The 24,146-nt window shown below is 41.9% G+C and overlaps 2 protein-coding genes across 4 annotated transcripts; both read left to right on the forward strand.

Annotated features, from left to right (window-relative positions):
- The first annotated feature begins 5,170 nt into the window (after positions 1 to 5,170).
- Positions 5,171 to 15,247, forward strand: LOC102293751 (E3 SUMO-protein ligase ZBED1). 2 transcript variants are annotated; one of them, XM_014329316.1, is made up of 2 exons: positions 5,171 to 5,323; positions 11,981 to 15,247. In XM_014329316.1, the coding sequence occupies exon 2, from the start codon at positions 12,006 to 12,008 to the stop codon at positions 14,067 to 14,069; it is 2,064 nt and encodes a 687-aa protein (XP_014184802.1). In that variant the 5' UTR covers positions 5,171 to 5,323; positions 11,981 to 12,005; the 3' UTR covers positions 14,070 to 15,247. The 2 variants fall into 2 exon arrangements, with proteins under 2 accessions (XP_014184802.1, XP_005947669.1); XM_005947607.2 differs by lacking the exon at positions 5,171 to 5,323 and adding an exon at positions 10,141 to 10,184.
- Positions 5,191 to 24,146, forward strand: dhrsx (dehydrogenase/reductase (SDR family) X-linked). Of its 2 annotated transcripts, XM_042214141.1 has the most exons (8): positions 5,191 to 5,323; positions 15,893 to 16,000; positions 18,728 to 18,796; positions 19,709 to 19,810; positions 19,897 to 20,104; positions 21,152 to 21,359; positions 21,592 to 21,724; positions 22,694 to 22,804. In XM_042214141.1, the coding sequence occupies exons 1-7, from the start codon at positions 5,224 to 5,226 to the stop codon at positions 21,700 to 21,702; spliced, it is 906 nt and encodes a 301-aa protein (XP_042070075.1). In that variant the 5' UTR covers positions 5,191 to 5,223; the 3' UTR covers positions 21,703 to 21,724; positions 22,694 to 22,804. The 2 variants fall into 2 exon arrangements, with proteins under 2 accessions (XP_042070075.1, XP_042070074.1); XM_042214140.1 differs by lacking the exon at positions 21,592 to 21,724 and having other exon boundaries at positions 22,694 to 24,146.

Here is a 24,146-nt window from a genome sequence, read left to right on the forward strand (position 1 = left end):
GTTGGTACTTGCTGGCTTGTGTAGCCACTAGGTAACAAAAGCTCAACACTGCCCCTAGCATCCTGGAGCACTTCTGTTGTGTTTTGTACGTGTTTTGAGTTTTTACGTGTTTTGGAGTTTTTACGTTTTGGAATTTGTACGTGCTTTGTCTGTAGGGGTCACCGTAAATATAAAATGTAATAAATAAATCATATAATACAAAAACCAACTATTCACATTTCAACTTTTAACTATTTAAATTTTCAGCTTTTTCCTTTTAAACAAATTTAAAGTGAAACAACACAAAACACTGCAAACCACAACACAATTAAATATAAATTATAATATGAAAACAAAAAGAAGATGCACATTCTCTGTCATATGGACCTGCATGAATAAACTTTCTGAATCCTTTATCATCTGCAACTGAAAATAGTTGTGGATGATTACTATACCTTTCTAATGTGACGTTGTTGTCCCTGCTCTCTCTCTCTCCCTCCCGCTCTGTTCCTGTGCTACTGAGTATAACTACCGCCCCTCCCCCCTCTGCCCAGCGTAAAGCACAAGGCTCACGTGCGGAGTGAAGCGGGAAAAAGTGCGAGAGAGAGAGAGAGAGAAGAGAAAAAACCCACGGCTCGCGTGGTTCACGTCAAAGATCGGGCTCTAAGAGCCGTTTCGTTCGCGACCGACACATCACTATTAGGGGCATATTGTACCAAATGATTCGTGACGGTTGCACTAGAGAAGAACACACCCAGTTGTTGGTGCCAAAAAGCCCTTAGGAATTAATTTTCCAGGTGGCTCATTATAGCCTGATGGCTGGTCACATGGAGTATGAATCAACTGTGGATCAACTTATGACCTGATTCTATTGGCAGGAGGGCTGTGCAACTGGTTTACCAGGCTGCCAGTTGGTAAACCAGCTGGCCATTTCAAAAGTGCTGTTGGGTCTGTTACCTTGAATTCAACTCAATTTTATTTATATAGCACCAAATCACAACAACAGCTGCCTCAGGCACTTTATATTCTATGGTGAAAATCCTACAATTATACAGGGAAAACACAGAAGACGGCCCAGTGTCAGGTGAGTTACAGGGTCATTCTAAAGAGATCACTAAATTCAGGTGTTAGCTTGTAGTAGCATGCCAACTTTGCAACAAGATATCTTCCCTCCACAATGAACTGTAATTGACATTATTGCAAAGGACTTGGGAAACCCAAGCAACTTCAGCATGAAGTTACAGAGTTGGCACTTTGTGTGTAGAAATCACTAGTGCTCTGCTAAGCGATGAGTCACTTCTTTTTAAAATGATATAACCTCCCAAAAAACTACTCTAAAAACTGTGTTTCTATTTTAAGATTCATTTAATTCCCTCTAATAAAGAAACAACTGTCCAAAGAGATTTAGTTGTTGGCGTGAACATTTAAAGTTTGAAGTGGAACAATTAGTCCTGACATCCATGCTAGAGAAAATTCATTTAAATTCAATTCAATGTTATTTATATAATGCCAAATAACAGCAACAGTCGCCTAAAGGTGCTTATAAAAGGTTGGATTCAATGCCAGTAAAGACAAGGCAGCATTTATGACTTATAGAGTTATACTTCTTATCCACATAGCTGCAAGGGCCCGCATGATGCAAGCTTTCATCGGCATGAACCTGTTATACACTGTGCCTTTATCACAAAGTGGAACTACAAATCCTGTGATGTTTTTGAATTAAGTGAAGACTATATTTTTCATTTATGTGAGAGACATAAGGATGCACGTAATCATTCTAACTTGTGCAAACCAATTTGACACTAAAAATGTTTAATAAGATTTGTGTGTGTGTGTGTGTGTGTGTGTGTGTGTGTGTGTGTGTGTGTGTGTGTGTGTGTGATAGAAAACATGAATTATTGCAGTGATTAAGCATGCTGTAGTTATTAAACGCAGTGGTTTGTATCATATCTATCTAATAGACTCCAGTTTGTGCATGTAAATGGAGAGTCCTCTTCACACACTGAGGTTAATTATGGAGTTCCACAGGGTTCAGTGCTAGGACCAATTCTGTTTACATTATACATGCTTCCCTTAGGCAGCATCATCTAGAAGACATAGCATACATTTACACTGCTATGCTGATGACACCCAGCTCTATCTGTCCATGAAAAAGAGTGACTTTTTAAGTGGCAAGTAATTTCAGATGCAACGTTTCTATCAGCTAAACAAACTGCACACAAACTGTTTGTGTGCAGTTTGTCTCACAGTGTGTTGCCAGCTAAAAGGTCCAGCTGGTTATTTCACAGGGAGAGAAAAGAAAGAGCTAACCTCACTCAGAGATGGAGAAAGATAAGAAAGACAGGAGAGGAAGAAGAGAGCTTAGATTTAAAGGGAAGGATGATCAGGAGAAATGTAAAGCTCACATGTAAGTCGTCATGTTTTTAAATCAGCTCTTGGGTCTGTACACGTGACAATATGTTTTTTTCATATTGTGAAACCTGCTGCTAAACAAACTGAGGTAGAATAACAGTTTTTTAAAGGCTGCATGAAAATCCTCTGCAGGTTAGTGCAGGATAAACAGGTTAGTTTGCTGCACTGTGATGGATTTAAAGTAAAGGACAGTGTGTGAGTGGTGCACAGTGGCTGTGGTTTCATCGTCAGGTTACATCAAGTGTAGCAGAGATTCATATACATTGTAGCTGATGATGCTGAGATCCATTGACTGAATTCCACCTTCACACCAACTGTATAGTGTCTAATATATAGACAGCGTAAACAGTCAGTGTAAAGGATGAAATCAGCCAGGACCGCTTATGAAACATCTGCTCACATCTGGTTGAATTCAGCAGTGTACATCCACAGCGAGCAGCAGGTCAGCTGATCACAGCCTGTACACTAAAAACATCTGCTGGAGCTCTGTTATGATTTGTTTCACCACACTGAGACATTACAACCCCAGCCTGCTCAATCCCTCCTGACTGTACATATTTTACAATGTAGGCAACAGAAAATAGAAATAGATTTTCCTTCTTTTTCTTCAGATTGAAGCTGATTATAATTAGAATTTAAAAAATAAATTCTATGAACGTTTATAAGTTCATAAGCAATTCTGCTCCCAGGTCACAAACATAAAGAAGAACTAGACTAAATAAGCTGTAATATGTTATATATAAATGTAACTGTCACGATTACAAGGACCTCACAGCACAAGCATTACTCCCAACCTATTATAACAGCTTCTTGTACTGTAATATATGTAATGTTTTATTTATCTGTTATCTTTACAAATGTCATCAAGCAAAGGGAGAACACAGCAAGACACCTGATCAAACAAGGAAGGTTTCTTCTTTAAAATGATTCATTAGTCGAGTGGACATCACATCATTGTTCAATCAAATCCATGTTCAATGATCACTCAGAACGGTCACATTATATCAAACAGAACCTGCTAACTGAGCTCTGAGAGCGGGCAGTTCATTGAACTTGTAGATTCAAGCTGCGTTTCATGTTTTTGCCAAAATGATGGCACCAAAGCAGACTGTATTGAAAACTTAACTCAAGCTTCAACGCTTCAGAAAGCTTCATTAGGCCATCACTACTGAATAGCCATTTCAGTTTTATTGTAGTGTAGGTGGTAGGCTAAACACCAAGCGTGTGATTAATAGGTGACCTGCTGAACTACGGCCAAAGATGTGGAGAATGAATCTACTGAAGACCAGAAAATGTCTGTTTGTTAGCAAAAGTATGTAGACAGGTGGAGTTACAGCTAGAGGTTTTTGAAAACCCATTTATCAAAGGAGCAGTGTTACTAATTTAATTTTAGTGAATAAAGCATGTGACCATAGAGTGGAAAATCACTAATGCATTACACTGTAAGACAAAGAGGGAAGTGTTTCTGGAGATGCAGATCTGGGTTTTATACCCACATAATCTCACCGAGTGCGTGACTAATGACAGATTTGTTGCATTCCTTTTTTTGGGAATATCCAGCAGCATTACAAAAGATCAAAACTGATTGGCCTTTGATTTAATGAGCCAAATATTCACTTTTAAAAACTCACTTTTATTGTAGTTCTGAACATCAGTGTTACTGGTGACGAAATCAAAATTTGTTGGATATTTGCAATAATCAATCATCTGTAATCATGTGTGCTTTTGTTGGAACAAACCAGGAGGAGCTAGATTAGAGATGAGTTTATCCGAGAGATAAACTAGATGTCCATGGAGGCTTTTCTGTGTGAACATTTATAAACTGCCTCTTTGTGGCCAGCTGAACCTGTTCTTGCAGTCTGCATCATTGCAGAATTAGAAATCAGCATAGATAATGTTTGGAGCATATCACTACACTGTAACCAGGATTTAGACTTCAAGCAGTATTAAGTTAAGCTTTAGTGTTCGAGTTTACAAAACAAATATCTCTGTATCTACTATCATTGTAGGATCTACTGTACAATATAAAGCACCTTGAGGCAACTGTTGTTGTGATTTGGTGCTATTTAAATAAAATTGAATAGAATTGAGTCATTCAGAAAGATGTTTCAGTCTAAACTATCATGTGATAGATTACAGTCTCGTGTCACAGTAAAGCTCCCTCAGCAACAACAGCAAGTTTGACATGTTTTTATTGTCTGTATTTCTTCCAGCTGGTTATTGTCTGCCTAGGAATAGAAATTTCGGTTACTATGGCGAGTTTGGTTAAGCTGGTGGAAAATATGACTTTGACATTTAGCTGATGTGTAACCTAGTTATTAGTAGTGACGGTCTGTGGAGCTCCAGTGCATGTGACAAAAAACAAACCACACTGTGCTTCAGAGGCTTTGTGTCAAGGTACCCCTGTCCCCCCACTGGGACATATTGTTTTATTTTGTATTCTATTTTCATTGTTGTTAATGTTGATCAATAGACATGTGGCGGGTCTGCACCTCATCTCTGCCCCTACTTTAACCCCGCTGCTATGGCCCAATAAATATACCGTCTGAATAAGGCCATCAAACAGCTCACAGCCTCTTCATCAGAAACTACAAAGTACCGATACTGTTATTATTGTTGACATAACGACAGCAGATGCATTGACGTGGCTGTTACACTGTTCACAGCTTTAGCGGAGAAAATGCGTTTCAGCTCATTTGGTTCCGCCCTCAAGAAGTTTTGACGCAAAGAGGGCGGAACCACTGACAGACTTATCCCAGTGAGGCGTCCACACGGACTCATTAACGGAAGCACACTCGGACTCGGAAGCGTTTCGGTGTGGGAAGCAGAAGGATGTCTCTTCAGTCGGTGCTGGTGCCTCTCTTCAAACTGTACTTATGCGGAATTAAAGTTCTTCTCTACCAAATTTTCAACCGCTCCTTTACGCTCCCAGGTCAGCCCCGCTTCTCTCTTACACATCTCTGTGTCTGCTGGTTTGTGCCTGATGCATATTTGTCACCATGTGCGGTACTGATGTCGTGTCGTCGTCGACAGAAGCGCCTGCAGGTATAGAACTGCTCGGTCAGCTGCAAGAACAGGACACGGAGAGTTTGAAGTACTCGTTAGTTCGTAATTCCGATCGATAGTGTGAGGAAGATGTGATTTCTGCCAGAGCCGTGCGGTGCGTGTGTTTGCGGCTGAACAGCTGTTAAAGTAGCGTTTTCTAACTCGCAAACGGTTTATGCTGGGATGAGATTAAACTGAGATGATTCTTACGGTGAGTCCGTCTCCTCGTGGGCTCCTGCGCGGGCTGTGACACAAAGGGGACTCAGATCGCATCAGAACAATCCTGTTTTCAAAGGAGGTTCATTTAATTTTCATTATCAATCATTTGTTTTTATTTCTTACACTGATTCATGTTTGTACACTTCCTGTGATGGTGAAGGCACTGACCTTTACACGCACGTTTCTATGCTTTTTCTATTGACGTGCATTAATGTCCCCAGGGACAAGCTTCATACCCCACTGAGCTCATAGGCACTGTGGTAAAGGTGTGACATGAGAGCCGCTTTGTCTTTACAAATGCAAAGAAAAACCTGTGGAGCTGTAACAGCCTGGGTCCATTAAAACGGTGACAGAGGTAATAAGAAGTGGCTCTCTGAAGCATGTTTTACCAGCTGTTTCAGTCCGAACTAAACTATATATAACATTAGTGGTGCAACGGATCCAAAATCTCACGGTTCGGATCAATTTTACGGATCTGCGAAAAAAGACAAAAATGTAACATTTGAAGTATTTTTGCCTGTTAAAAACATTCAGCTCAGGACTCATTCCACGCAATTATAAAAAAAAAATGATGGTACAATATGGGGCAGTACAGTCTTTGTATCTATCACTCAATTCAATTTTATTTATAAAGCGCCAAATCACAACGACAGTCGCCTCAAGGCGCTTTATAATGTAAGGTCGACCCTACAGTAATACACACCGCTCGTTATCTCGCACTCTGCTGTGATATAACGAGCTGTCACGGTCACGTAGCTTTCCGTTGCCCTGGAGCTCCACCCGTCTGTAGTAGTTGGGCAACAGAAGATGCCTGGGACAGTTCAGCCATAACTTTAAACTTTTCCTGCTCATACATGTTTGGAACGATGTTGCCACTGAAGTGGACGCAAACGGGATATCATAGCGTGGCTCAAGCACGTCCATCATAGTTTAAACGCCTTGTTTTGCGCAACACAATACGGCCTCCCGTCTGCAGCTAAACACCCCAACAGCTTCTGTAATAGCTTTAGCCCGGTCGGGCTGGGCAGCAAAGGGCTGCTTAAACTCCTCTGCTCCTCCACTTGGACCGCTAGCGCTAACCATAACTACCACTTGACAGACCCACCACGCCACCTTACACATACTTGTTTTTCTTCTGTTTCCTATCTTCGGATCATGTGTGTACCGAACCGTGGAGTGGGATCGGTTCGGATTATGGATCAACGGTGATCCGTTGCACCACTATATAACATGTAATGAAATAATAGTATATGTGAATCCAAACTTTTATTTTTAACCCAGACAGAACTCCTGGGTTAAAGTGGAGTTCAGCAGGCAGGGGAACATCAGCTGTAGTACTTTAACATATCTGAAAGGATCCCAGTGATTCGTGCTGTGAGCTCCAGCAGATCTTTGTGTACCCGTGATTAGCTGCCACATGTGACCACTGCTGCTCCATAGTGGACTTACACAGCTGACTTCACCATGATCTAACCCAGTGTTTCATTTTTCCATTCCCTACACTGAGGTGGTTTTTCAGGTGAACTTCTCATCTCCATAAAATGTTTGTTTTTATTTGTTTTTTCAAAATCATAGCAAAAGTATGTAGACAGGTGGAGTTACAGCTAGAGGTTTTTGAAAACCCATTTATCAAAGGAGCAGTGTTACTAATTTAATTTTAGTGAATAAAGCATGTGACCATAGAGTGGAAAATCACTAATGCATTACACTGTAAGACAAAGAGGGAAGTGTTTCTGGAGATGCAGATCTGGGTTTTATACCCACATAATCTCACCGAGTGCGTGACTAATGACAGATTTGTTGCATTCCAACTGATTGGCCTTTGATTTAATGAGCCAAATATTCACTTTTAAAAACAGACTTTTATTGTAGTTCTGAACATCAGTGTTACTGGTGACGAAATCGAGATTTGTTGGATATTTGCAATAAATCAATCATCTGTAATCATGTGTGCTTTTGTTGGAACGAACCAGGAGGAGCTAGATTAGAGATGAGTTTATCTGAGAGACCGCTCAGGTTGGAGGCTGGGCTTTAGACATCTACACAGTAGGATTGTCAAGAAAAAAATGTTACTCCAGTATTTATTGATACGAAAATGAATACAGAATTACGATGCTTTGCATCAATATTGATACAAACGGCTTAAGAGGAATTTTAGAGGTCTGTAAAGCTCCTGTTTCAGCAACATTGAAGTTATCATAAATGTTAACCTGGATGATGCACACATTAACATTAGACACTTAACTATTAGCTCAGTGGCTATCAGGTAATTGCTGGGTTATCATTGCTGTGGCAGCTAGCAAACTGTAGCTGGATAGAAGAAGAATTGTTCTGGCTCAGTTGGTCACAGATGGAGTATTTAACCAGGGCAGATTATATTGGCATAATATAAATATTGCTTCTTATTCTTTTTTTAAATGTAGTTATAATGTATCGGCAATTTTCAATTAAAAAAAATTCAAGGGAATGTATATTTCTAATCTTCAGCTCATTGTTGTTACATCATAATATAATAATGATACAAAACAATTAAAGGAACACTTTGAAAACACATCAGGTCTCAATGGGGAAATAAATCTATACTGATGTGGAGTGGGTTGATAGAAATGACACAAGACTGAGCATTTCCTTGCAGCAGGTGGGACCTAGAACTAACTGCATAGGGTTTGACAGTGGGTCTAGGGTAGTCTGAGTGCTGTTATCCAGCCTGTAGAGATCGGTGCGTTGCTCCATGGATATACCTTACCAAACTCTCACTGACCCACGGCCGAATGCTGCACGTTCTCTGCAGTATTTCCAGACCCTTTTACATCTTTCACGTGTACTGAGTGCTGCAGGTTCTACGGCTGCTGCTTTGAAAACCACAGAGCCCCACTAGTGGACGTGACAATTCCAAAATTCTATGGCAAATGCTAATTAGGCTCCACAGGGCCAAACAGTAAGCACATACAGTAATCCGCTGGAGGACCTCGGACCCTCAGGCCACTCTCATGAAGTCTGTCCCAGGGACAGCAGCAGGGAAGCCCAGACCTCCCTCTTGCCATTTCTTCCATCTTATCTGAAGGAACATCAAGATGTTCCCAGGGAACAGATACACACACTCTCCAGTGTGTCCTGGGTTTACGCCGGGGCCTCCTCCCAGTAGGACATGCAGGGCTGGAACACCTTATCCAGAAGAGGACACCCTTAGCTGTTTCCTTTCAATGTGGAGCAGTAGCAGCTAGGGCTGTGCGATATGACCAAAACCTCATGTCCCGATATCAGACATCTATCGTCCGATAACGATATAAATCACAGAAATGTAACATTTTCTGTAAAGTCTGTGAATCTCGAGCAGCTCGACTTGTGTGAAGTGTTTCCAGCTGCGCGTCGTGTAGCTGGAGTCGAGTGTTTTAACGATGCATGAAACGATACATTTTAGACATAAGTTGTAACGGCGCCGTTTTCTTTGTGAATACTTATTACACGGCGTGCTGCGGGGAAAAGCCTGTTCTAACGTTTGAGTCTAAGCTTTATTTTTTAGCACCTGGCGGCTCTTTTTTACTTCTCATCTGTAAATAATCTGCTCGTTCACGTGATTCAGTTTATTTTGAAAAGTCTCAACAGGATCTTGAGCTTTATTGTGAAAGGTTTATGTGGAACATAAACAAGCGGACACGCGATGCTGTTACCGTCGTTGTTGCTAACGACGACGCATAAAAACAGGCGCTTGTCCGTCCGTAGTGTGGTTATATTAAATGTAAGAGAAAGAAGAAATGAATATAGCCCCTACAGTGACATCAAAACCATGAAAAAATATTGCCGTAAACAGTTTATTTTGCGACACCACGAAACAAACGATAGTGCAAAATGAAACGATGGACGTTTTTATATCGTCATCCGATATATACGGTTATATCGAACAGCCCTAGTAGCAGCTATACTCTGAACCCTTCCCAAATGACTGAAAGCCCATCCAGGAAAGGTGGAAGCTAATATTCGCTATATATGACAAAAACATCAGGCCAATATTAAAAGATTTATGGCGACGATTTCACCATTTGCGGCATCTGGTGACAAATGGCTGCCACCAAATGGCAGATGGACACAATAATTTACCTGTATTGGGCATCAATTAAAATTTTAACAATTAAATTAAGCAACTAGTGTGTCTGGTACCAACTACTGATGACAGCAACAGTCGGTTAGTCTCTAGTTAACTCTTCATCATCTACGATAAAACCACCACCAAAAGCCACCAGAGCTTATCTTTGCATTGTTACGTGCTGTTTTTTTTTGTTTTTGTATTTTTTTTATTTAAGCATTTCAATTTATTCTACATGGCTGGCACGGTGGTTAGCACTGTTGCCTCACAGCAAGAAGGTCCTGAGTTCAATTCCACCATCAGGCCGGGGTCTTTCTTTGTGGAGTTTGCATGTTCTCCCCGTGTTTGCGTGGGTTCTCCCCGGGTACTCCAGCTTCCTCCCAGCGCCCCCCGCGACCCTGAAAAGGATAAGCGGAAGCGAATGGATGGATGGAATTTGTTCTACGTCAGTATTACATTTTTTTTTTTTTATTAATCCTAATTTTAGTAACTTTAGTTCATAGTAACTAAATAAATTGCTAAAAAAGTGCAATAAAACCACAAAGAAACTGAAAGCCATTTTTCTAGATGTAGACCTCAATTTATAAATAAAAGGTTGCACAAAATCCTTTCAAACCACCTAAAATTAATTTTTTGTTTTCATAACTTTGTTCTTGATATGTATTTATTTTTATATATAAACTATAGCAAAAATGGAAAAAAAAACAAAAACAGTGTATATTGTGCTCAATTTATAAAAAGTCATCAGTACTAAAGTAGTGCAATCAAAGTGTCCCAGTAACCGACAGGAAGTGTATATAGAAGAGGAAGTATATAGAAGGCCACAAAGTTGAACAGTATTTTTTTCTGTTATTAATTTCAATAATGCCAAAGCAGCTGAAGCTGATTGACAATCCTCTTGGCTACTTAACTTACCATATCAATGTCTCAGAAGTTTAATTGACTTAGTGCTGTACTCTGATTTAAAAAGTGTCCCTTTAATTTGTTTGAGAAGTGTGTTTATATAATTAGCGCGACCTGTGGCAGTCATTTTCACCAGGGCTAAACAACCATTACACAAACTTGAAATTTGGTTCCAAGAATGTGAGAGTAGTTGAAGGATTCGGCTGAAGAGCATGTGAATTGACCGTGTCACGTCACATGTGCCACTTTGGAATGTGAACAGCATTTCACACACATTAAATGCGCCATGCTTTAGCAGCATTTGCAACCGATAGCCTTCATTCCTTAAGGTTAATGTTAATATGCCTGTTTATAATTTGTCATTCCTGTAATTAAATGGTTATGTCTGAGTACTCTGACTCACAAACATTTATTTTGTACAGCCAAATATTGGAGAACTGCAGCTCCATTTGGCTGTTATTGGTCTTGAGTTAGATACGATGTGGCTGCCAAATAGTTGTGGGTAGAACCGTAGTGTAGTAAAACCAGCAGTTAAATGATGTGGTAAACGAATTAGATATGAGTAATTTGTTTAATTGACTAATATTTCTGGTGGCGACCTAAAAGGGCAGCAACATAATCGACTTATTGAAGGTAGGTTTAAAGTGGACATGAAACACTGTGTAAAGGTTAATTTACACTATGGAGGATGCGCTGTCAAAACCTGACATAGATGTAACACTTAAATAAGAATAAGTGCTTAAAGGTTTTAGAACATGCTTAGCACAATCCTGTGCCAGTACAGGATGTGACATCACAGAGTTGGTTGGTTGTGGTTAACAGACTTCTATAAGTTTATGTAAGCTAGTGACGAAAATGAAAACAAGAATACTAAAACTAAAAAAAAGTGTTCAAAGGGTAACTTTTTTAATTACTCCTGGCTGCAACAACGAGTTTTTGTTAATCTAATGTGGGTCTATCAGTTGCAAATAACCAACCAACCTGGTGACCTGATATTCTGTACTAACTCAAGATGGTGCTAAACATGTTCTAAAAATGTGAACTTTTAAACAGTTATTTCTTAAATCCAGCTTCAGAGGCAGTGTTAAATCTGTCAGTTTTGAGAGCAGGATTGCATAGTGTACATGTAGTGTCTCATGTGGCATTGTTATGTTAGGGTTACTTGTGCAAACCTCAGTATCAGTGGTAACCATCATGCAAATTCCTATCTTAGCCAGATATTTGATTTTATCTGCTCATTTGCATGTTACTTGTTGGGAGAATTGTAAAATCCAGTTCTCAAACACTTAAAATGTTTTTATCACCAAAATCAAATGTTTATTTCACTGTTCTTGTTAGGTTCTCGATAAGAGAAGCCATCCTGATGGACTTTATACCTAAGGAGCCAATGGAGGGTAAAAGTTCAGGACCTTCGTGCTCAGGCCTCAATCTGGTCGCACACCCACGTGCCAAAAGCAAAGTGTGGAAGTACTTTGGCTTTGACACAGATGCAGATGGCTGCATATTACACTGGAAAAGGATTTACTGTCGTGTGTGTATGAGCCAAATTGCCTACTCTGGAAACACCTCAAACTTGTCATACCACCTTGAAAAGAACCATCCCATAGAGTTCAGTGAGTTTGTGAAAAGCAACACAGATCAGATGCGTGAAGCTTTTGCTACGGCGTTTTCTCGGATAAAGACTGAGCCTACAGTTTCACAGCAGCAGTCCCAGGAAACCTATTTAAGGCAGAGCTTAGACTCTGAAAACAAACGACACAATGATTTGACAGTAGCTATTATTAACTTCATTTGTGAGGGGTTATATCCTGTATGTACAGTTGAAGAGCCTACGTTCAAGAATTTAATCGGTATTGTCGACCCTGGATATTCTCCTCCAAGCAAAAGTGACCTCGCAGCCAAAATGGTTCCTCAAATGTACTGCCGTACCCAAAATGTGGTCTTTAATGAGCTAAGTGGAGTTATGAATTGTGGCATTGCTACAGATCTGTGGCAAAGCCAAACACAAAACAGAACATATATTTCACTTTCTGTGCATTCAATCAATTACAACAGTGCATCTGGCTTCTCGGTGACCAACAAATGCCTTAAAACTTTTGAAGTACAAGAGGACAACAGAGCTGAGAATATCACCAGAGCCATGTATGAAGCCTTTGTGAAGTGGGGGATAACTCATAAAGTCATTGGGGCTACCACAGATGGTTCGGTGGATGTGGTGAAAGCATGCTCCCTCCTGGATCTGACAGTGGAAATGCCCTGCCTTGGACACACAATCAATCATGCAATGGCTGAAGCCTTCCAGCTGCCACGAGTGAGTGGCTTTTTGGGATGCTGCCGCAAGCTTGTCGATCATTATAGAGAATCTGCAATGTATACAGTACGAGAAAAGCAGAAGCAACATGGCCTTGCTCAGTGTACACTCATCACAGACCAGGACCGGTCATGGTTTGGTACATTGGCAATGCTACAAAGACTGAAAGAGCAACAGGCTGTTATAAATATGACACTTATAGAGAGTTCTAGTAGCCATCATTTCACCTTCAGTGGTTCTGACTGGGCCTTGTTGGAGGGCTTGATTGAAGTCCTCCAGCCCTTTAAAGTTGTGGCAAACATGATCACTTCTTGTAAGTATCCAACCATTAGCATGGTGAGACCTGTCCTTCATATGCTGCTGAACACCACCCTCAAAATTAAGGAAGGGGATCTCAAAGAGATCAGCATGAGCAAAGAGCTCATCTCCAAGGTCTTGTCAAGCACATATTCACAGAATTCACAGTTATCCCAAGAGATCGCAACATTCCTCAACATTGCTACGTTTTTGGATCCTCGTTATAAGAAACTGCCTTTTCTTTCCACCCAAGAACGCTCCAAAGTTGAGAGTATTATTATTGAAGAGGCCAAAGCAATCCTTGAGAAGCAGATTTCGGAGCGATCGGGCCTTGATGATTCTTCTTTGGTGTCTGATGAGCCACCTTGCAAAAAACAGGGACTTCTGGGTGAATCTTCTGCCAGCACTTCAGTTCAAGACAACCCTTTGGCTGCCATATTTTGCCAGTCAGATGCAGACCAGAGCCAGGAGGAGCTACATGCTCAAGTAGTAGAGGAGCTGAGCAACTACAAGTCACAGAGGGTTCTAGGTCTGAATGAAGACCCTTTGCTTTGGTGGTCGAACCATGCACCTTTGTTCCCCACACTTCCTAAGGTGCTCCAGAAGTATTGGTGCGTTCCTGCCACAAGTGTTCCTTGTCATAGGTTGTTCAGCTCATCAGGTACTTTTCTTTCTGGGAAAAGAAACCGCATACCTTCAGCTCTAGTGGATATGCAGGTTTTCCTGTATGAGAACTCTCGGAGCTACTATGAGCCTGAACCCTGTGAGGATGAATTTGAAACTGTTTTGGAAACCAACTCTAGTTTGGCTCAGCACTAAAGTGACTGAGGTTTGAAAGAACTTTATTTACTTTGCTAAAGGCTGAGGTTCTAAAGGCTGAAAAGCCACTGGTGGCATAAAGGGACAACGTTTTCAGCCTTTATAACATATGGGACACTTTAGCTTTTAAGTTAACTGCTGTAAACACATTTCTCCTTTACAGAGCGGATGTCCTTATGCATTCAAAATCTGCACAGAAACTCTATTGTATTAAAATGAAGTGGAAGGTTACAGAAGAAAGATTTATCGTTTATGTAGCAATATTGTGTTTTGTCTTTATTATAAATGTGTCAGCTGTTTTTTGTTTGTTTGTTTTGTTTTTTAAATTTGTGGCCATTCCCAAAGTCTTGCTTGATGGTCTCACCTGTACACATCTCGGTGGGGGAGTGTAGTGCACAAACACGCCTCTCCAGGTAAAACATTTGCTGCCCATGTGGGCATGGAAATTCGACAGTAAGGGCTACAAGCACACTCTGCCATCCTCTTTTCATTTAGAGTAAGTACAGAGTGGAACAGAGTACAGGCCAGGAAACTGGTTCCAGTGCCCAAGCTGTGCACTGAGGTGAGCCTAACTATCTAGTCGCCGTCACTCGCTTGCTTAGGATCAGACTCCTTTCCCACCAGTGAAGTGACACTGCATGTACCACAAGCCAATGTTGGAATGATTAATTATATCTCTTTAAACTTCATACATTTAAACATGATATTATGTGATAAGGAAACGTGTAATTTACTGCTAGGTGAATTATTGGTTCATAAATATCTCTAAGAAATACCACTAGGGTGATCAGTTTAGACAGTCTGAAACAACAATGTTTTATTTGCTGTTAAATTTAATTTTCAGTTGCTGTTGAGATTTATGTACCAAAACTGCATTGCAATGGTTAGGAGAAGATCATGGTACAGATTAAAATAGAATATTTTAAACTCATCAACCATGTGAAAATCTTCCGGTTTGTATGTTCGGGGACGAACGCCTCGGCAGACTTACAGAAACCTTTGATAGTAGTTGGGCGCATCTTACCTCACCGATCAGTTGTTGTGACTTCCTAGTATACTCTGATGTTTAGTTGTCCTTTTGTCCCCTCAAATGTCATTCAGGCTATGTACTTTGTAAATACTTGTCCACATATTGCAGAACTGACTGATAATAAATGTGAGTAAAGGTTTTGCTTGTCTGGCTGCTTGATGTCTTCACTTTGCATGGGAACAATGTTCAATATTTGAAAATGCAATGCAGTCATACAAACGGATTTCACCAGTCTGTTCTGGAGCGGTGTATTTCATAGGTTTCATATATTCCTGCTGTTTTCCTGGGTTACAAGCAAAACAAAGCAGATTAACTGGTATTTATTTCTTAAAGAGCGCTACAAGAAAGGTTCTGTGAAAATTGATCTAAGAAATCCACATGTCATGCTCTTCATTACACTATTAAAAAATGTCAGTCACTGGCCTGGGTAATTGGTCATTGTATTTCCCAGTGGCAGTCAAGTAGAATAACATGTCATTGCGTTTATAATTAATTTCAGATATGTTTCTAAGTTCTATACAAAACCAGCTGAGTAACTATAGAAAAAGCTTCTTGTAAATCACCTGACTTACAAAAGTGTGTATAGACTTATCTGCACTCACTGTAATTCTGTTCTGTTGATTCTTCGAATGCTGTGTTGCTGCTGCATATTTACAGATGACTGTTAATAGATCAGTCACGGAAGACTTTTGTCCCAGCATTGTCTTAAACCTCATCGTTACTGAACCTCGCCAGAGTTTAAATGAAAGATTGTGCAATGTTCTTATGTGGTCCCCTCTCTCCTCCTACACAGTCTTACCCAAGCAAAATGGAAGGGTTGCCATTGTGACTGGGGGTACCAGAGGAATTGGTTTTGAAACAGCAAGACACCTGGCAAGCCTTGGCATGCATGTTATCATAGGTAGGCTAATGTCCGATCACATGCCTTCACTCAGTCAGTTCCCCTTTCTATACTTTTTCTTAGTTGTGGCAGTGCCTTAAAGTTGCATTGTTTCAGATGTCCCGCAGGCTGGGACTCTGGTGTCAAAAACTGTGTGCACAACTATGTAAAAAGGAACCTACTGCCCACTTGAGCTATAAATATTTTGTATGTTGTCTATGGAACTAAACAGCAGCTGTGTTTAATATGAACTTTTTGACCTTTTATATTCATTTATTGAATGACTTGCACACAACAGCACTGGAATCTTTCCATATGTGGAGCTGAATGCTTCATATCTGCACTGGCAGTAGATCCTAGGTTCTCAAAGTGTAGCCCACAGGCCAGCTAAATGTATTAATGAAAATGAAGTGATCTACAGGGTGGGACAATTATATGGATACACCGTAATAACATGGGAATGGTTGGTGATATTAAAGTCCTATTTGTGGCACATTAGTATATGTGAGGGGGCAAACTCCTCGAGTGGAGGTACAGCATACACCACATTGTTAAGTCTGTGTTTTGGAGTTTTGTCTTTCGGGTGAAAAACTCCAAAACACAGACTTAACAATGTGGTGTTTGCTGTGCAGTGCAGCGAGGAATGCTCAGACCTCTACATCGGAGAGACCAAACAGCCACTTCACAAGCGCATGGCACAACACAGAAGAGCCACCTCCACAGGACAAGACTCAGCAGTCCATCTGCATCTTAAGGATAAAGGTCACTCTTTGAGGATGCCAACGTTCACATTTTGGACAGAGAGGACAGATGGTTTGAAAGAGGAGTGAAAGAAGTATCTATGTCCACTGTGAGCGACCATCTTTGAACAGAGGCGGGGTTTACGACACCAACTCTCTGCCATCTATAATCCAGTTTTGAGTTGTTTCCCCAGACGCCTTAACGCCCACTCACATCCTGGGCCATCTGATCTCAGGAATTTGCATGATAAGGTGGGGCCAGGTTTCACAATGAACACACCCGAAACTCTGGCTGATTGGGACCCACACCCAGTTTCACACCTTGTCTCAGGCGATTAGAGGATCATCAGGGGGTCCTTTTGTCCCTCTGTGGGGGGAAACTCCCACTAGGTTTATATCTGGGACTCTCCACCATTTGACCTTAGAACTGAAGAAGCTTCTCGGATGAGAGGTGAAACGTCTTCAAGCAACTTAAAGAAGTCCAGACGCTTTTCTTTGCAAGCTCCTTAGACTACGATGACCTGGATGACTGAGAACCTTCACAGGCATCTTCATTAGTGACAGTTTTCCTGCGTCCACATTTTGGCAAATCCAACACTGAACCAGTTTCACGAAACTTAGCAAGCAGTTTGCTGACTGTAGCATGGGAGATGGGTGGTCTCGTAGGGTGTCTTGCATTGAAATCTGCTGCAATGACCCGGTTGCTGCGTTCACCAGATATCAACACGATTTCGATCCGCTCCTCACGTGTTAACCTCTTCGACATGTCAATGGCTGTGAACAAAGAGAAACTTGTAAATAACTCATGAAAGAATAAAGTTGCATTGAAACCAAGCACACCATTGTTTTTCTTGTGACATTACCAATAAGTTTGATGTGTCACATGGCCCTCTTCCTATTGGAAAAACAAAAGTTGTATCCAAGATGGCCGACTTCTAAATGGCCACCATGGTCACCGCCCATCTTGAGGAGTTTGCCCTCTCACATATACTAATGTGCCACAAACAGGACTTTAATATCACCAACCATTCCCATGTTGTATCCTGATACGCTGTATCCTTATAAATGGCCCACCCTGTAGAATGAATCTACAGTTCATGCAGGACCAACTGAGCGCTTTACTTGGATTTAAAATCTTTAACTTTTCTAGCACAATAGGGCTAACTAAACGTTCCTGGTGTCAATGCATGCCACCTTACTACTGATTAAAGATTGTTACAAAATGAATTCCAACAATAAATTCTTTCTGAAAAGACATTAACATACAAACTTTGCAAACCCTACCTCTGGAGCAGGGATGTCAAACTCATTTTATATTGCAGGCCACGTACAGCATTTTGATCTTAAGTGGGCTGAACCAGTGATGCCCTCGTTTCAGTCAGCGTAAATACGCTAAACTACACCTTTAACCCCCTTAAGTCCAATTTCAACAGTGCGTCTCATTTTTACTACAAGATGCTGCTGTAGTGATTGAAAGAAATCTGTTTCACAAATAAATGTGTAAAATTATAGAAAGTTCTGGTGTCTCATCGCCCAGGAGAGTAATCCACATGAATTCTTCTGTCTTTTAATTATTGTTTATCTAATTACTGTGGTGTACTATGAATGGTCATGGTACTGGTGTTCATCAGCAGGAAAAGCTGTAAAACCCATGAAAATACAGCTAAAAGTCCAAAATCTATAACTTCCTAAACATATTCCAAAACCATCCAGTGGGCCCATCGGAGTCTTTGGCAGGCCGATTCTGGCCCCTGGGCGTCATGTTTGACAACCCTGCTCTAGATTATTTTTTCATTACCTCCATCATCCTGATGACGACGGACTAAAATACCAGAATGTTACCTTCCCCTGCTGATAGACGCGTTGTGATTGGCTTTTTCTCCAGTGTTTTGTTCATTAGTATCAGTCGTACCAAAGGTTTTGTTAGCGAGTGTAGGCTGTAGCATTGAGTGGATCAGCTGCTGGATATCTGCCCACCAAGCCTCTCTTTGATCTTCATCATCTCCAGCTGGGAATGAGAGAGAAGAAGGTGCAGCAGCTGTTAGGAAGATTCACGAAGAAGGGACCGAAGGAACCGGTAAGTCACATCCAGTAACACGGAAGCTCTCATTCAGTATTGTCAGGAAGTGGGTCTTCCAAAATAAAAGCTCAAATTTCAGATAAAAATGTTATACCATTGCAATGCTTTACATCATAAATACATATATGAAATATTGTCAGCTGTGATACTTGCTCTCTGAAAAGCTAAATGACAGGATCACATCTGAGTTGACACAGAGAGCAAATGAAAGCCGACTGTAGACCCAGACACGGCTTTAAATAAGTTAAAATAAACTGTTAGTGTAGTCCAGCCTAACTGGAAACTCAAAAAATACAGTGCGCGCGCACACACACACACACACACACACACACACACACACACACACACACACACACACACACACACACCTTTTATCCCTACACATGGTGAGTATCAGTCATCCCAGCCTGTAGCAAAACATATAAGTGATAATCTAAAATAATGTCAATGACAATAATCCTGATTTCTTCCTAAAAATGATACTTTAACAGTAAATAATCGGTGTTATGAACCAGGGATGTCACATTTTCTTCTCCATTACCATGGCAACATTGAGGGTGTTAAAACCAGTTTGACCTCGGACATGACCTCCCCTCAGAATACAAAATGTAAATCCTGACAAACCAGCATCTCCTGCTGTGTAACGACACGTAAAGAAATGAGCATGTGTGCTAATGCTTACTAGTATAAAGCCCTTCGTCTTACATATGTTCCATACTGTCCTCACTTGTTGAGATGTTTGCTACCTTTAGGGACTTCTGGGAGACAAACTCAATCATTTCTGCCTATTGATGGTGGGGCGTATGATGTGGCGTGCACAGTGACCTCGAGAGGTCACATGCACTGCAGCTACTGACTGCTGTTACCTGATGAGAGTCAGGATTCAGTGCTGTTCTTTTCTTACTGCAGCTGAGTTTGTCTTCGTGGACATGACGTCACTGAAATCTGTGCGACACTTTGTGCGGTTGTTCAGGGACAGAGGTCTACCCCTCCATGTCCTGGTTAATAACGGTAGGCTATACAAACGCACACTGATGATGGTCTTTGCAAAGTCACGCACCGGTTTACTACATATTAAACTTGTTCCTTTCACATAGCTGGGACCATGATGGTTCCTGACAGACAGACAGAGGATGGCTTTGAGTACCACTTGGGCCTCAATTACCTGAGCCACTTCCTGCTGACCAACTTGCTGCTTGATCTGCTGAAGAGGTCAGGAAAACCGGGCTGCTGCTCTAGAATCATCAACATGTCCTCTGCTACACATTACGCAGGAGTCATAGACATGGAGGACTTAAACAGGAGGTGAGAAGATCAGTGGGTGTGAAACCCTCTGAGTCTGAAAGAATACAAAATGTTTGAGTGATTACATTTTATAATAATCACACAGGAAATCTGCAACTTCACTGTCATGTTTAAACTGGAACACTTTGTCATCCTCATTCCCCTAGATCCCAGCGTTAGCACTGTTAGCGCTCCTGCACACCACTAAAAACAAACTACAGAAGGTACATCCTGCTGCAGGTCACAGCGTCGCTGCAGACTTTAATCAGACACATCTGAAGACTGTGCTTCCTGATTTCAGCCAGCATGTATTCTTAGCATGCCTACAGAGCGGCGGGCCTGTTGGAGCATCTCTTACTGCTCCTGAGTAGGAAAAACGAGGCACACGTGTTCAAAGGTTTTATCTTAGTTGGATTACTGTGTGAGGATACGGGGTAATGCACACAGGCACACTACAGAAACCAGATAAGCTGAATATGTGGAGCACACAAACTCGTGGATGTGGTCAAATAATGGACGGGAAACAAAATAAGGTTCACAGACAGAGACAAAGGAGGGTTATGAGCTGAAGGCTGCATTTAAAACCATGTGCATAACAGTCTATGGACTGTTTTATAGAATCTGGAGAAGTTAAAAAAATGATTTCCAACACACTCTTTGAAGTGTTTTTATGGTGTTAAATGTTTCCATGGTTGTGATGTATGTTACATAATGGGCTGGGATGATGTGTGAACATGTAGACAGGACTGAGAGCAGCACTCTCACAGCAACGATGCCTTTTAGAAAACTACCAATGAAATCTGTTGAATTTCAGACATTTAAGGTTTTTGTTCACAGGAATTGTTGGTTTGTGTTCTAGTTGGGAAGAGTGCATGTTCTCACCCCGAGATAACGAGAGTGATAATAGGATGTCGGAGTTTTCATGAACGCAGCTCTGACCTGGATGCTGTTTTCTCTGACTGAGAAAGCTGCTCTCAGCTCTGTACCGGCTGCAGTACTCTGGGGAAGTTTGGGATATAAAAAACAGCCAGGTTAACTCTGATTCTCCCTTCATCCTCTTCTTCCCAGGATCCAGTACAGTTCCCATGGTGCTTACTCCCAAAGCAAACTGGGTCTGGTCCTGTTCACCTACTACCTGCAGGAGCAGCTGACTGCCAGCAGCTGCTCTGTGACTGTGAATGCTGTGGACCCGGGAATGGTGGACACGGCGCTGTACGATAACCTGTGGACTCTGGTGCAGCTGCTCAAGAAGCCAGTAGCCAAGATATTGTTCAGGGTGAGGACCAAGTTATTCATCGTCTTCAGCTGGAAGGTTTTCCTCCGTTATTATTACTCTTTGTTCATGTTTTGGAGATTATGTTTGGGAATTTCAGGAGCAGGAGCAGGCCTCCAAACCTTCCAGCTGTCATCTACAGAGGTTCCCCCAGTTCTGCAAGCTGTTCATTCTCCTTTACGTGCCCTCCCTCCCTCCTTGTTCTCAAATCTTTAACTTCTTCCTTTCTATTTAGTACACGGGGATCTGCCAGGCCGGGAGCCGTCGCCAGTCCCCTTCGAGGCCTTCCCCAAACCGCAAAATGAGGACGTGGGCCCAGCGAGTGAATTCTTATCTCCGATACTGATAATGATGCATATAAAGACCTGGTGTGTGTGTGTGTGTGTGTGTGTGTGTGTGTGTGTGTGTGTGTGTGTGTGTGTGTGGTGTGTGTGGTGTGTGTGTGTGTGTGTGTGCGTGTGTGTGTGTGTGTGTGTGTTGTGTGTGTGTGAGAGTCCTCTGTCAGTATAAATAGTGAGTTGTCCATTAATATTCATCATCTCTCTCACTACTCACTCACACACATCTCTCTCTCTCTCTCTCCTCTCTCTCTCACCTCTCTCTCTCTCCTCTCTTCTCTCCCTCTCTCTCTCTCTCTCTCGCTCTCTCTGTCTCTCTCGCTCTCTCTCTGCTCTCTCTCTCCCCTCCTCTCTCTCTCTCTCTCCTCTCTCTCTCTCTCCACACTCTCTCTCTCTCTCTCTCTCTCTCTCGCACACACTCTCTCTCTCTCTCTCTCGCATCTCTCGCTCCGTCTCTCTCTCTCTCTCTGCTCTCCTCTATCTCTCTCTCTCTCTCTCGCTCTCTCTCTCTCTCTCGCTCTCTCTCTCTCTCTCTCTCTCTCTCTCTCTCTCTCTCTCTCCCTCGCTCTCTCTCTCTCCTCTCTCTCTCTCTCTCTCTCTCTCTCCATCTCTCTCGCTCTCTCTCTCTCCCACTCTCTCTCTCCTCTCTCTCGCCTCTCCTCTCTCTCTCTCTCCCTTTTCGCTCCTACACACTCTCTCTCTCTCTCTCTCTCTCTCTCACACACACTCTCTCTCTCTCTCTCTCTCTGCAGGTGTAAGCTGCTGGTCAGCAGCTGTGTGTGTGGCTGATGCTCTGCACTAAACCTTCAGTTCAGTTTGAACCACATGGTTGTGAAACTTTGTGTGATGCTGTTATGATGACATGATGTGTTCACTGACAGGCACAGAAATCAGACATGCTGCAGCTGAAGTATTCTAAAGCATCTTTATGAGAGGAAACACTCACTTTTGGAGATGCTACGAGGCTTTGAAGCTGTTGTTGTTCTGTGCTTTGCTCAGACTCCAGCAGAGGGAGCCTCTACAGCCGTCTATGCTGCAGCTGCTTCTGAGATGGAGGGGGTGGGTAGCTGTTACCTGTACAACGGCCAGAAGACGCAGTCTGCGGCTGTTTCCTACGACTCTGAACTACAGGCCAAGCTGTGGAAAAAGAGCTGCCAGCTGGTGGGTCTGCAGGAGGCCTGACCCACCAGCTGACCTTAAGGCTGGATACTTCTGCATCCTCAGTCCTCACTGGGACAATCTTATCTAACAATGTTTCAGAAGCCAAACATTTCAAAGTTTTGCAACAATACGCTTGATTTCATATATAACTTTTACTCATATGGACGTGTTCATTGTGTTATGATTTTAACCACCTCTATTTGAACTTTACCTGACAAAAAAGATAACTATACCAAAGGAGCAATTACATCCACGGCCTGTGGTAGGCCCGAGCTCATGGCCCATCATATGTGCCTGTTTGTAAACCACACCTTAATATGATTAATATTCCAGACAAAGACAGACGTAGAAAGGTCTGAGCTCACATGAAGCCTTCGTGCCTTAGCTTTACCTGTTCATGCCTGTAAATGACTTCTTACTGATTTATTCTTCACTTTATATTTCACTGTGTGCTATGATGTTGCTGCTAAAGGAGCAAAGCGTGCCTCAGGAGTGATGTATGCTTTATCAGTTTTATTTATATAGCACCAAATCACAACAACACTCGCTTTAAAGCGCTGAAATGACCGGAGGTGGAGCCAGAGGTGGAGCCGGAGGTGGAGCCGGAGGTGGAGCTGGCAGAGTTCAGTACGCTGTGATTTTCATTGGCAGTGAGCAAGATGGATGGCAGTGTAAATGAATATTGTCTGCTCAGGCTGGGACAACGTTAGAGGTGAGACGTGCATATGCTGGACAAACACAGCTGCCAGGGTCAAAGAGGAAGTTCATGGATGCAGTGAAGGAGGGTGGGAGCCAGGTGATAGTGACAGGTTAGGATGATCTGCTGTGGTGACCTCTAAATAGTAAAGGTACACAATAAAGTACTACACTGATGTGTTTTACTGCAGAGTAGGTGAGTACAGTCAGACTTGGAGCTGAGAGCAGTCCCTTTAACTCTGGCTGTAAATGGGTGGAGTTGGCTTCACCCACAGACGGGACCACTTAGTGTAACTGTAATGCTTCATGAATGTGACTCCATAAAAGAAACATGAACCTGTCAGTGTTAGTAAAACTAATGATCACTGCTGCTTTAGTCTGGTTTGCTGTAATGAACTCGTCTCCTACATGTTAACTCTCACGCTGTCACAGGCTCACAGCGCCACCCTGTGGACACTGTATGTATGACGTCATTTATATTGTTCCATGTACATTCTGCTCTGTTTACGCACTTTGCACCAATGTAGCCATGTTTCTGCAGTCTGTGCTGTTATTTGATCTCTGAAATGGTAAATAAAAGTCACGTCTCGGTCTA

Source organism: Haplochromis burtoni, unplaced genomic scaffold (assembly GCF_018398535.1).
Source record: "Haplochromis burtoni strain Fernald_Lab_line unplaced genomic scaffold, NCSU_Asbu1 Contig_522, whole genome shotgun sequence".
NCBI lineage: Eukaryota > Metazoa > Chordata > Actinopteri > Cichliformes > Cichlidae > Haplochromis > Haplochromis burtoni.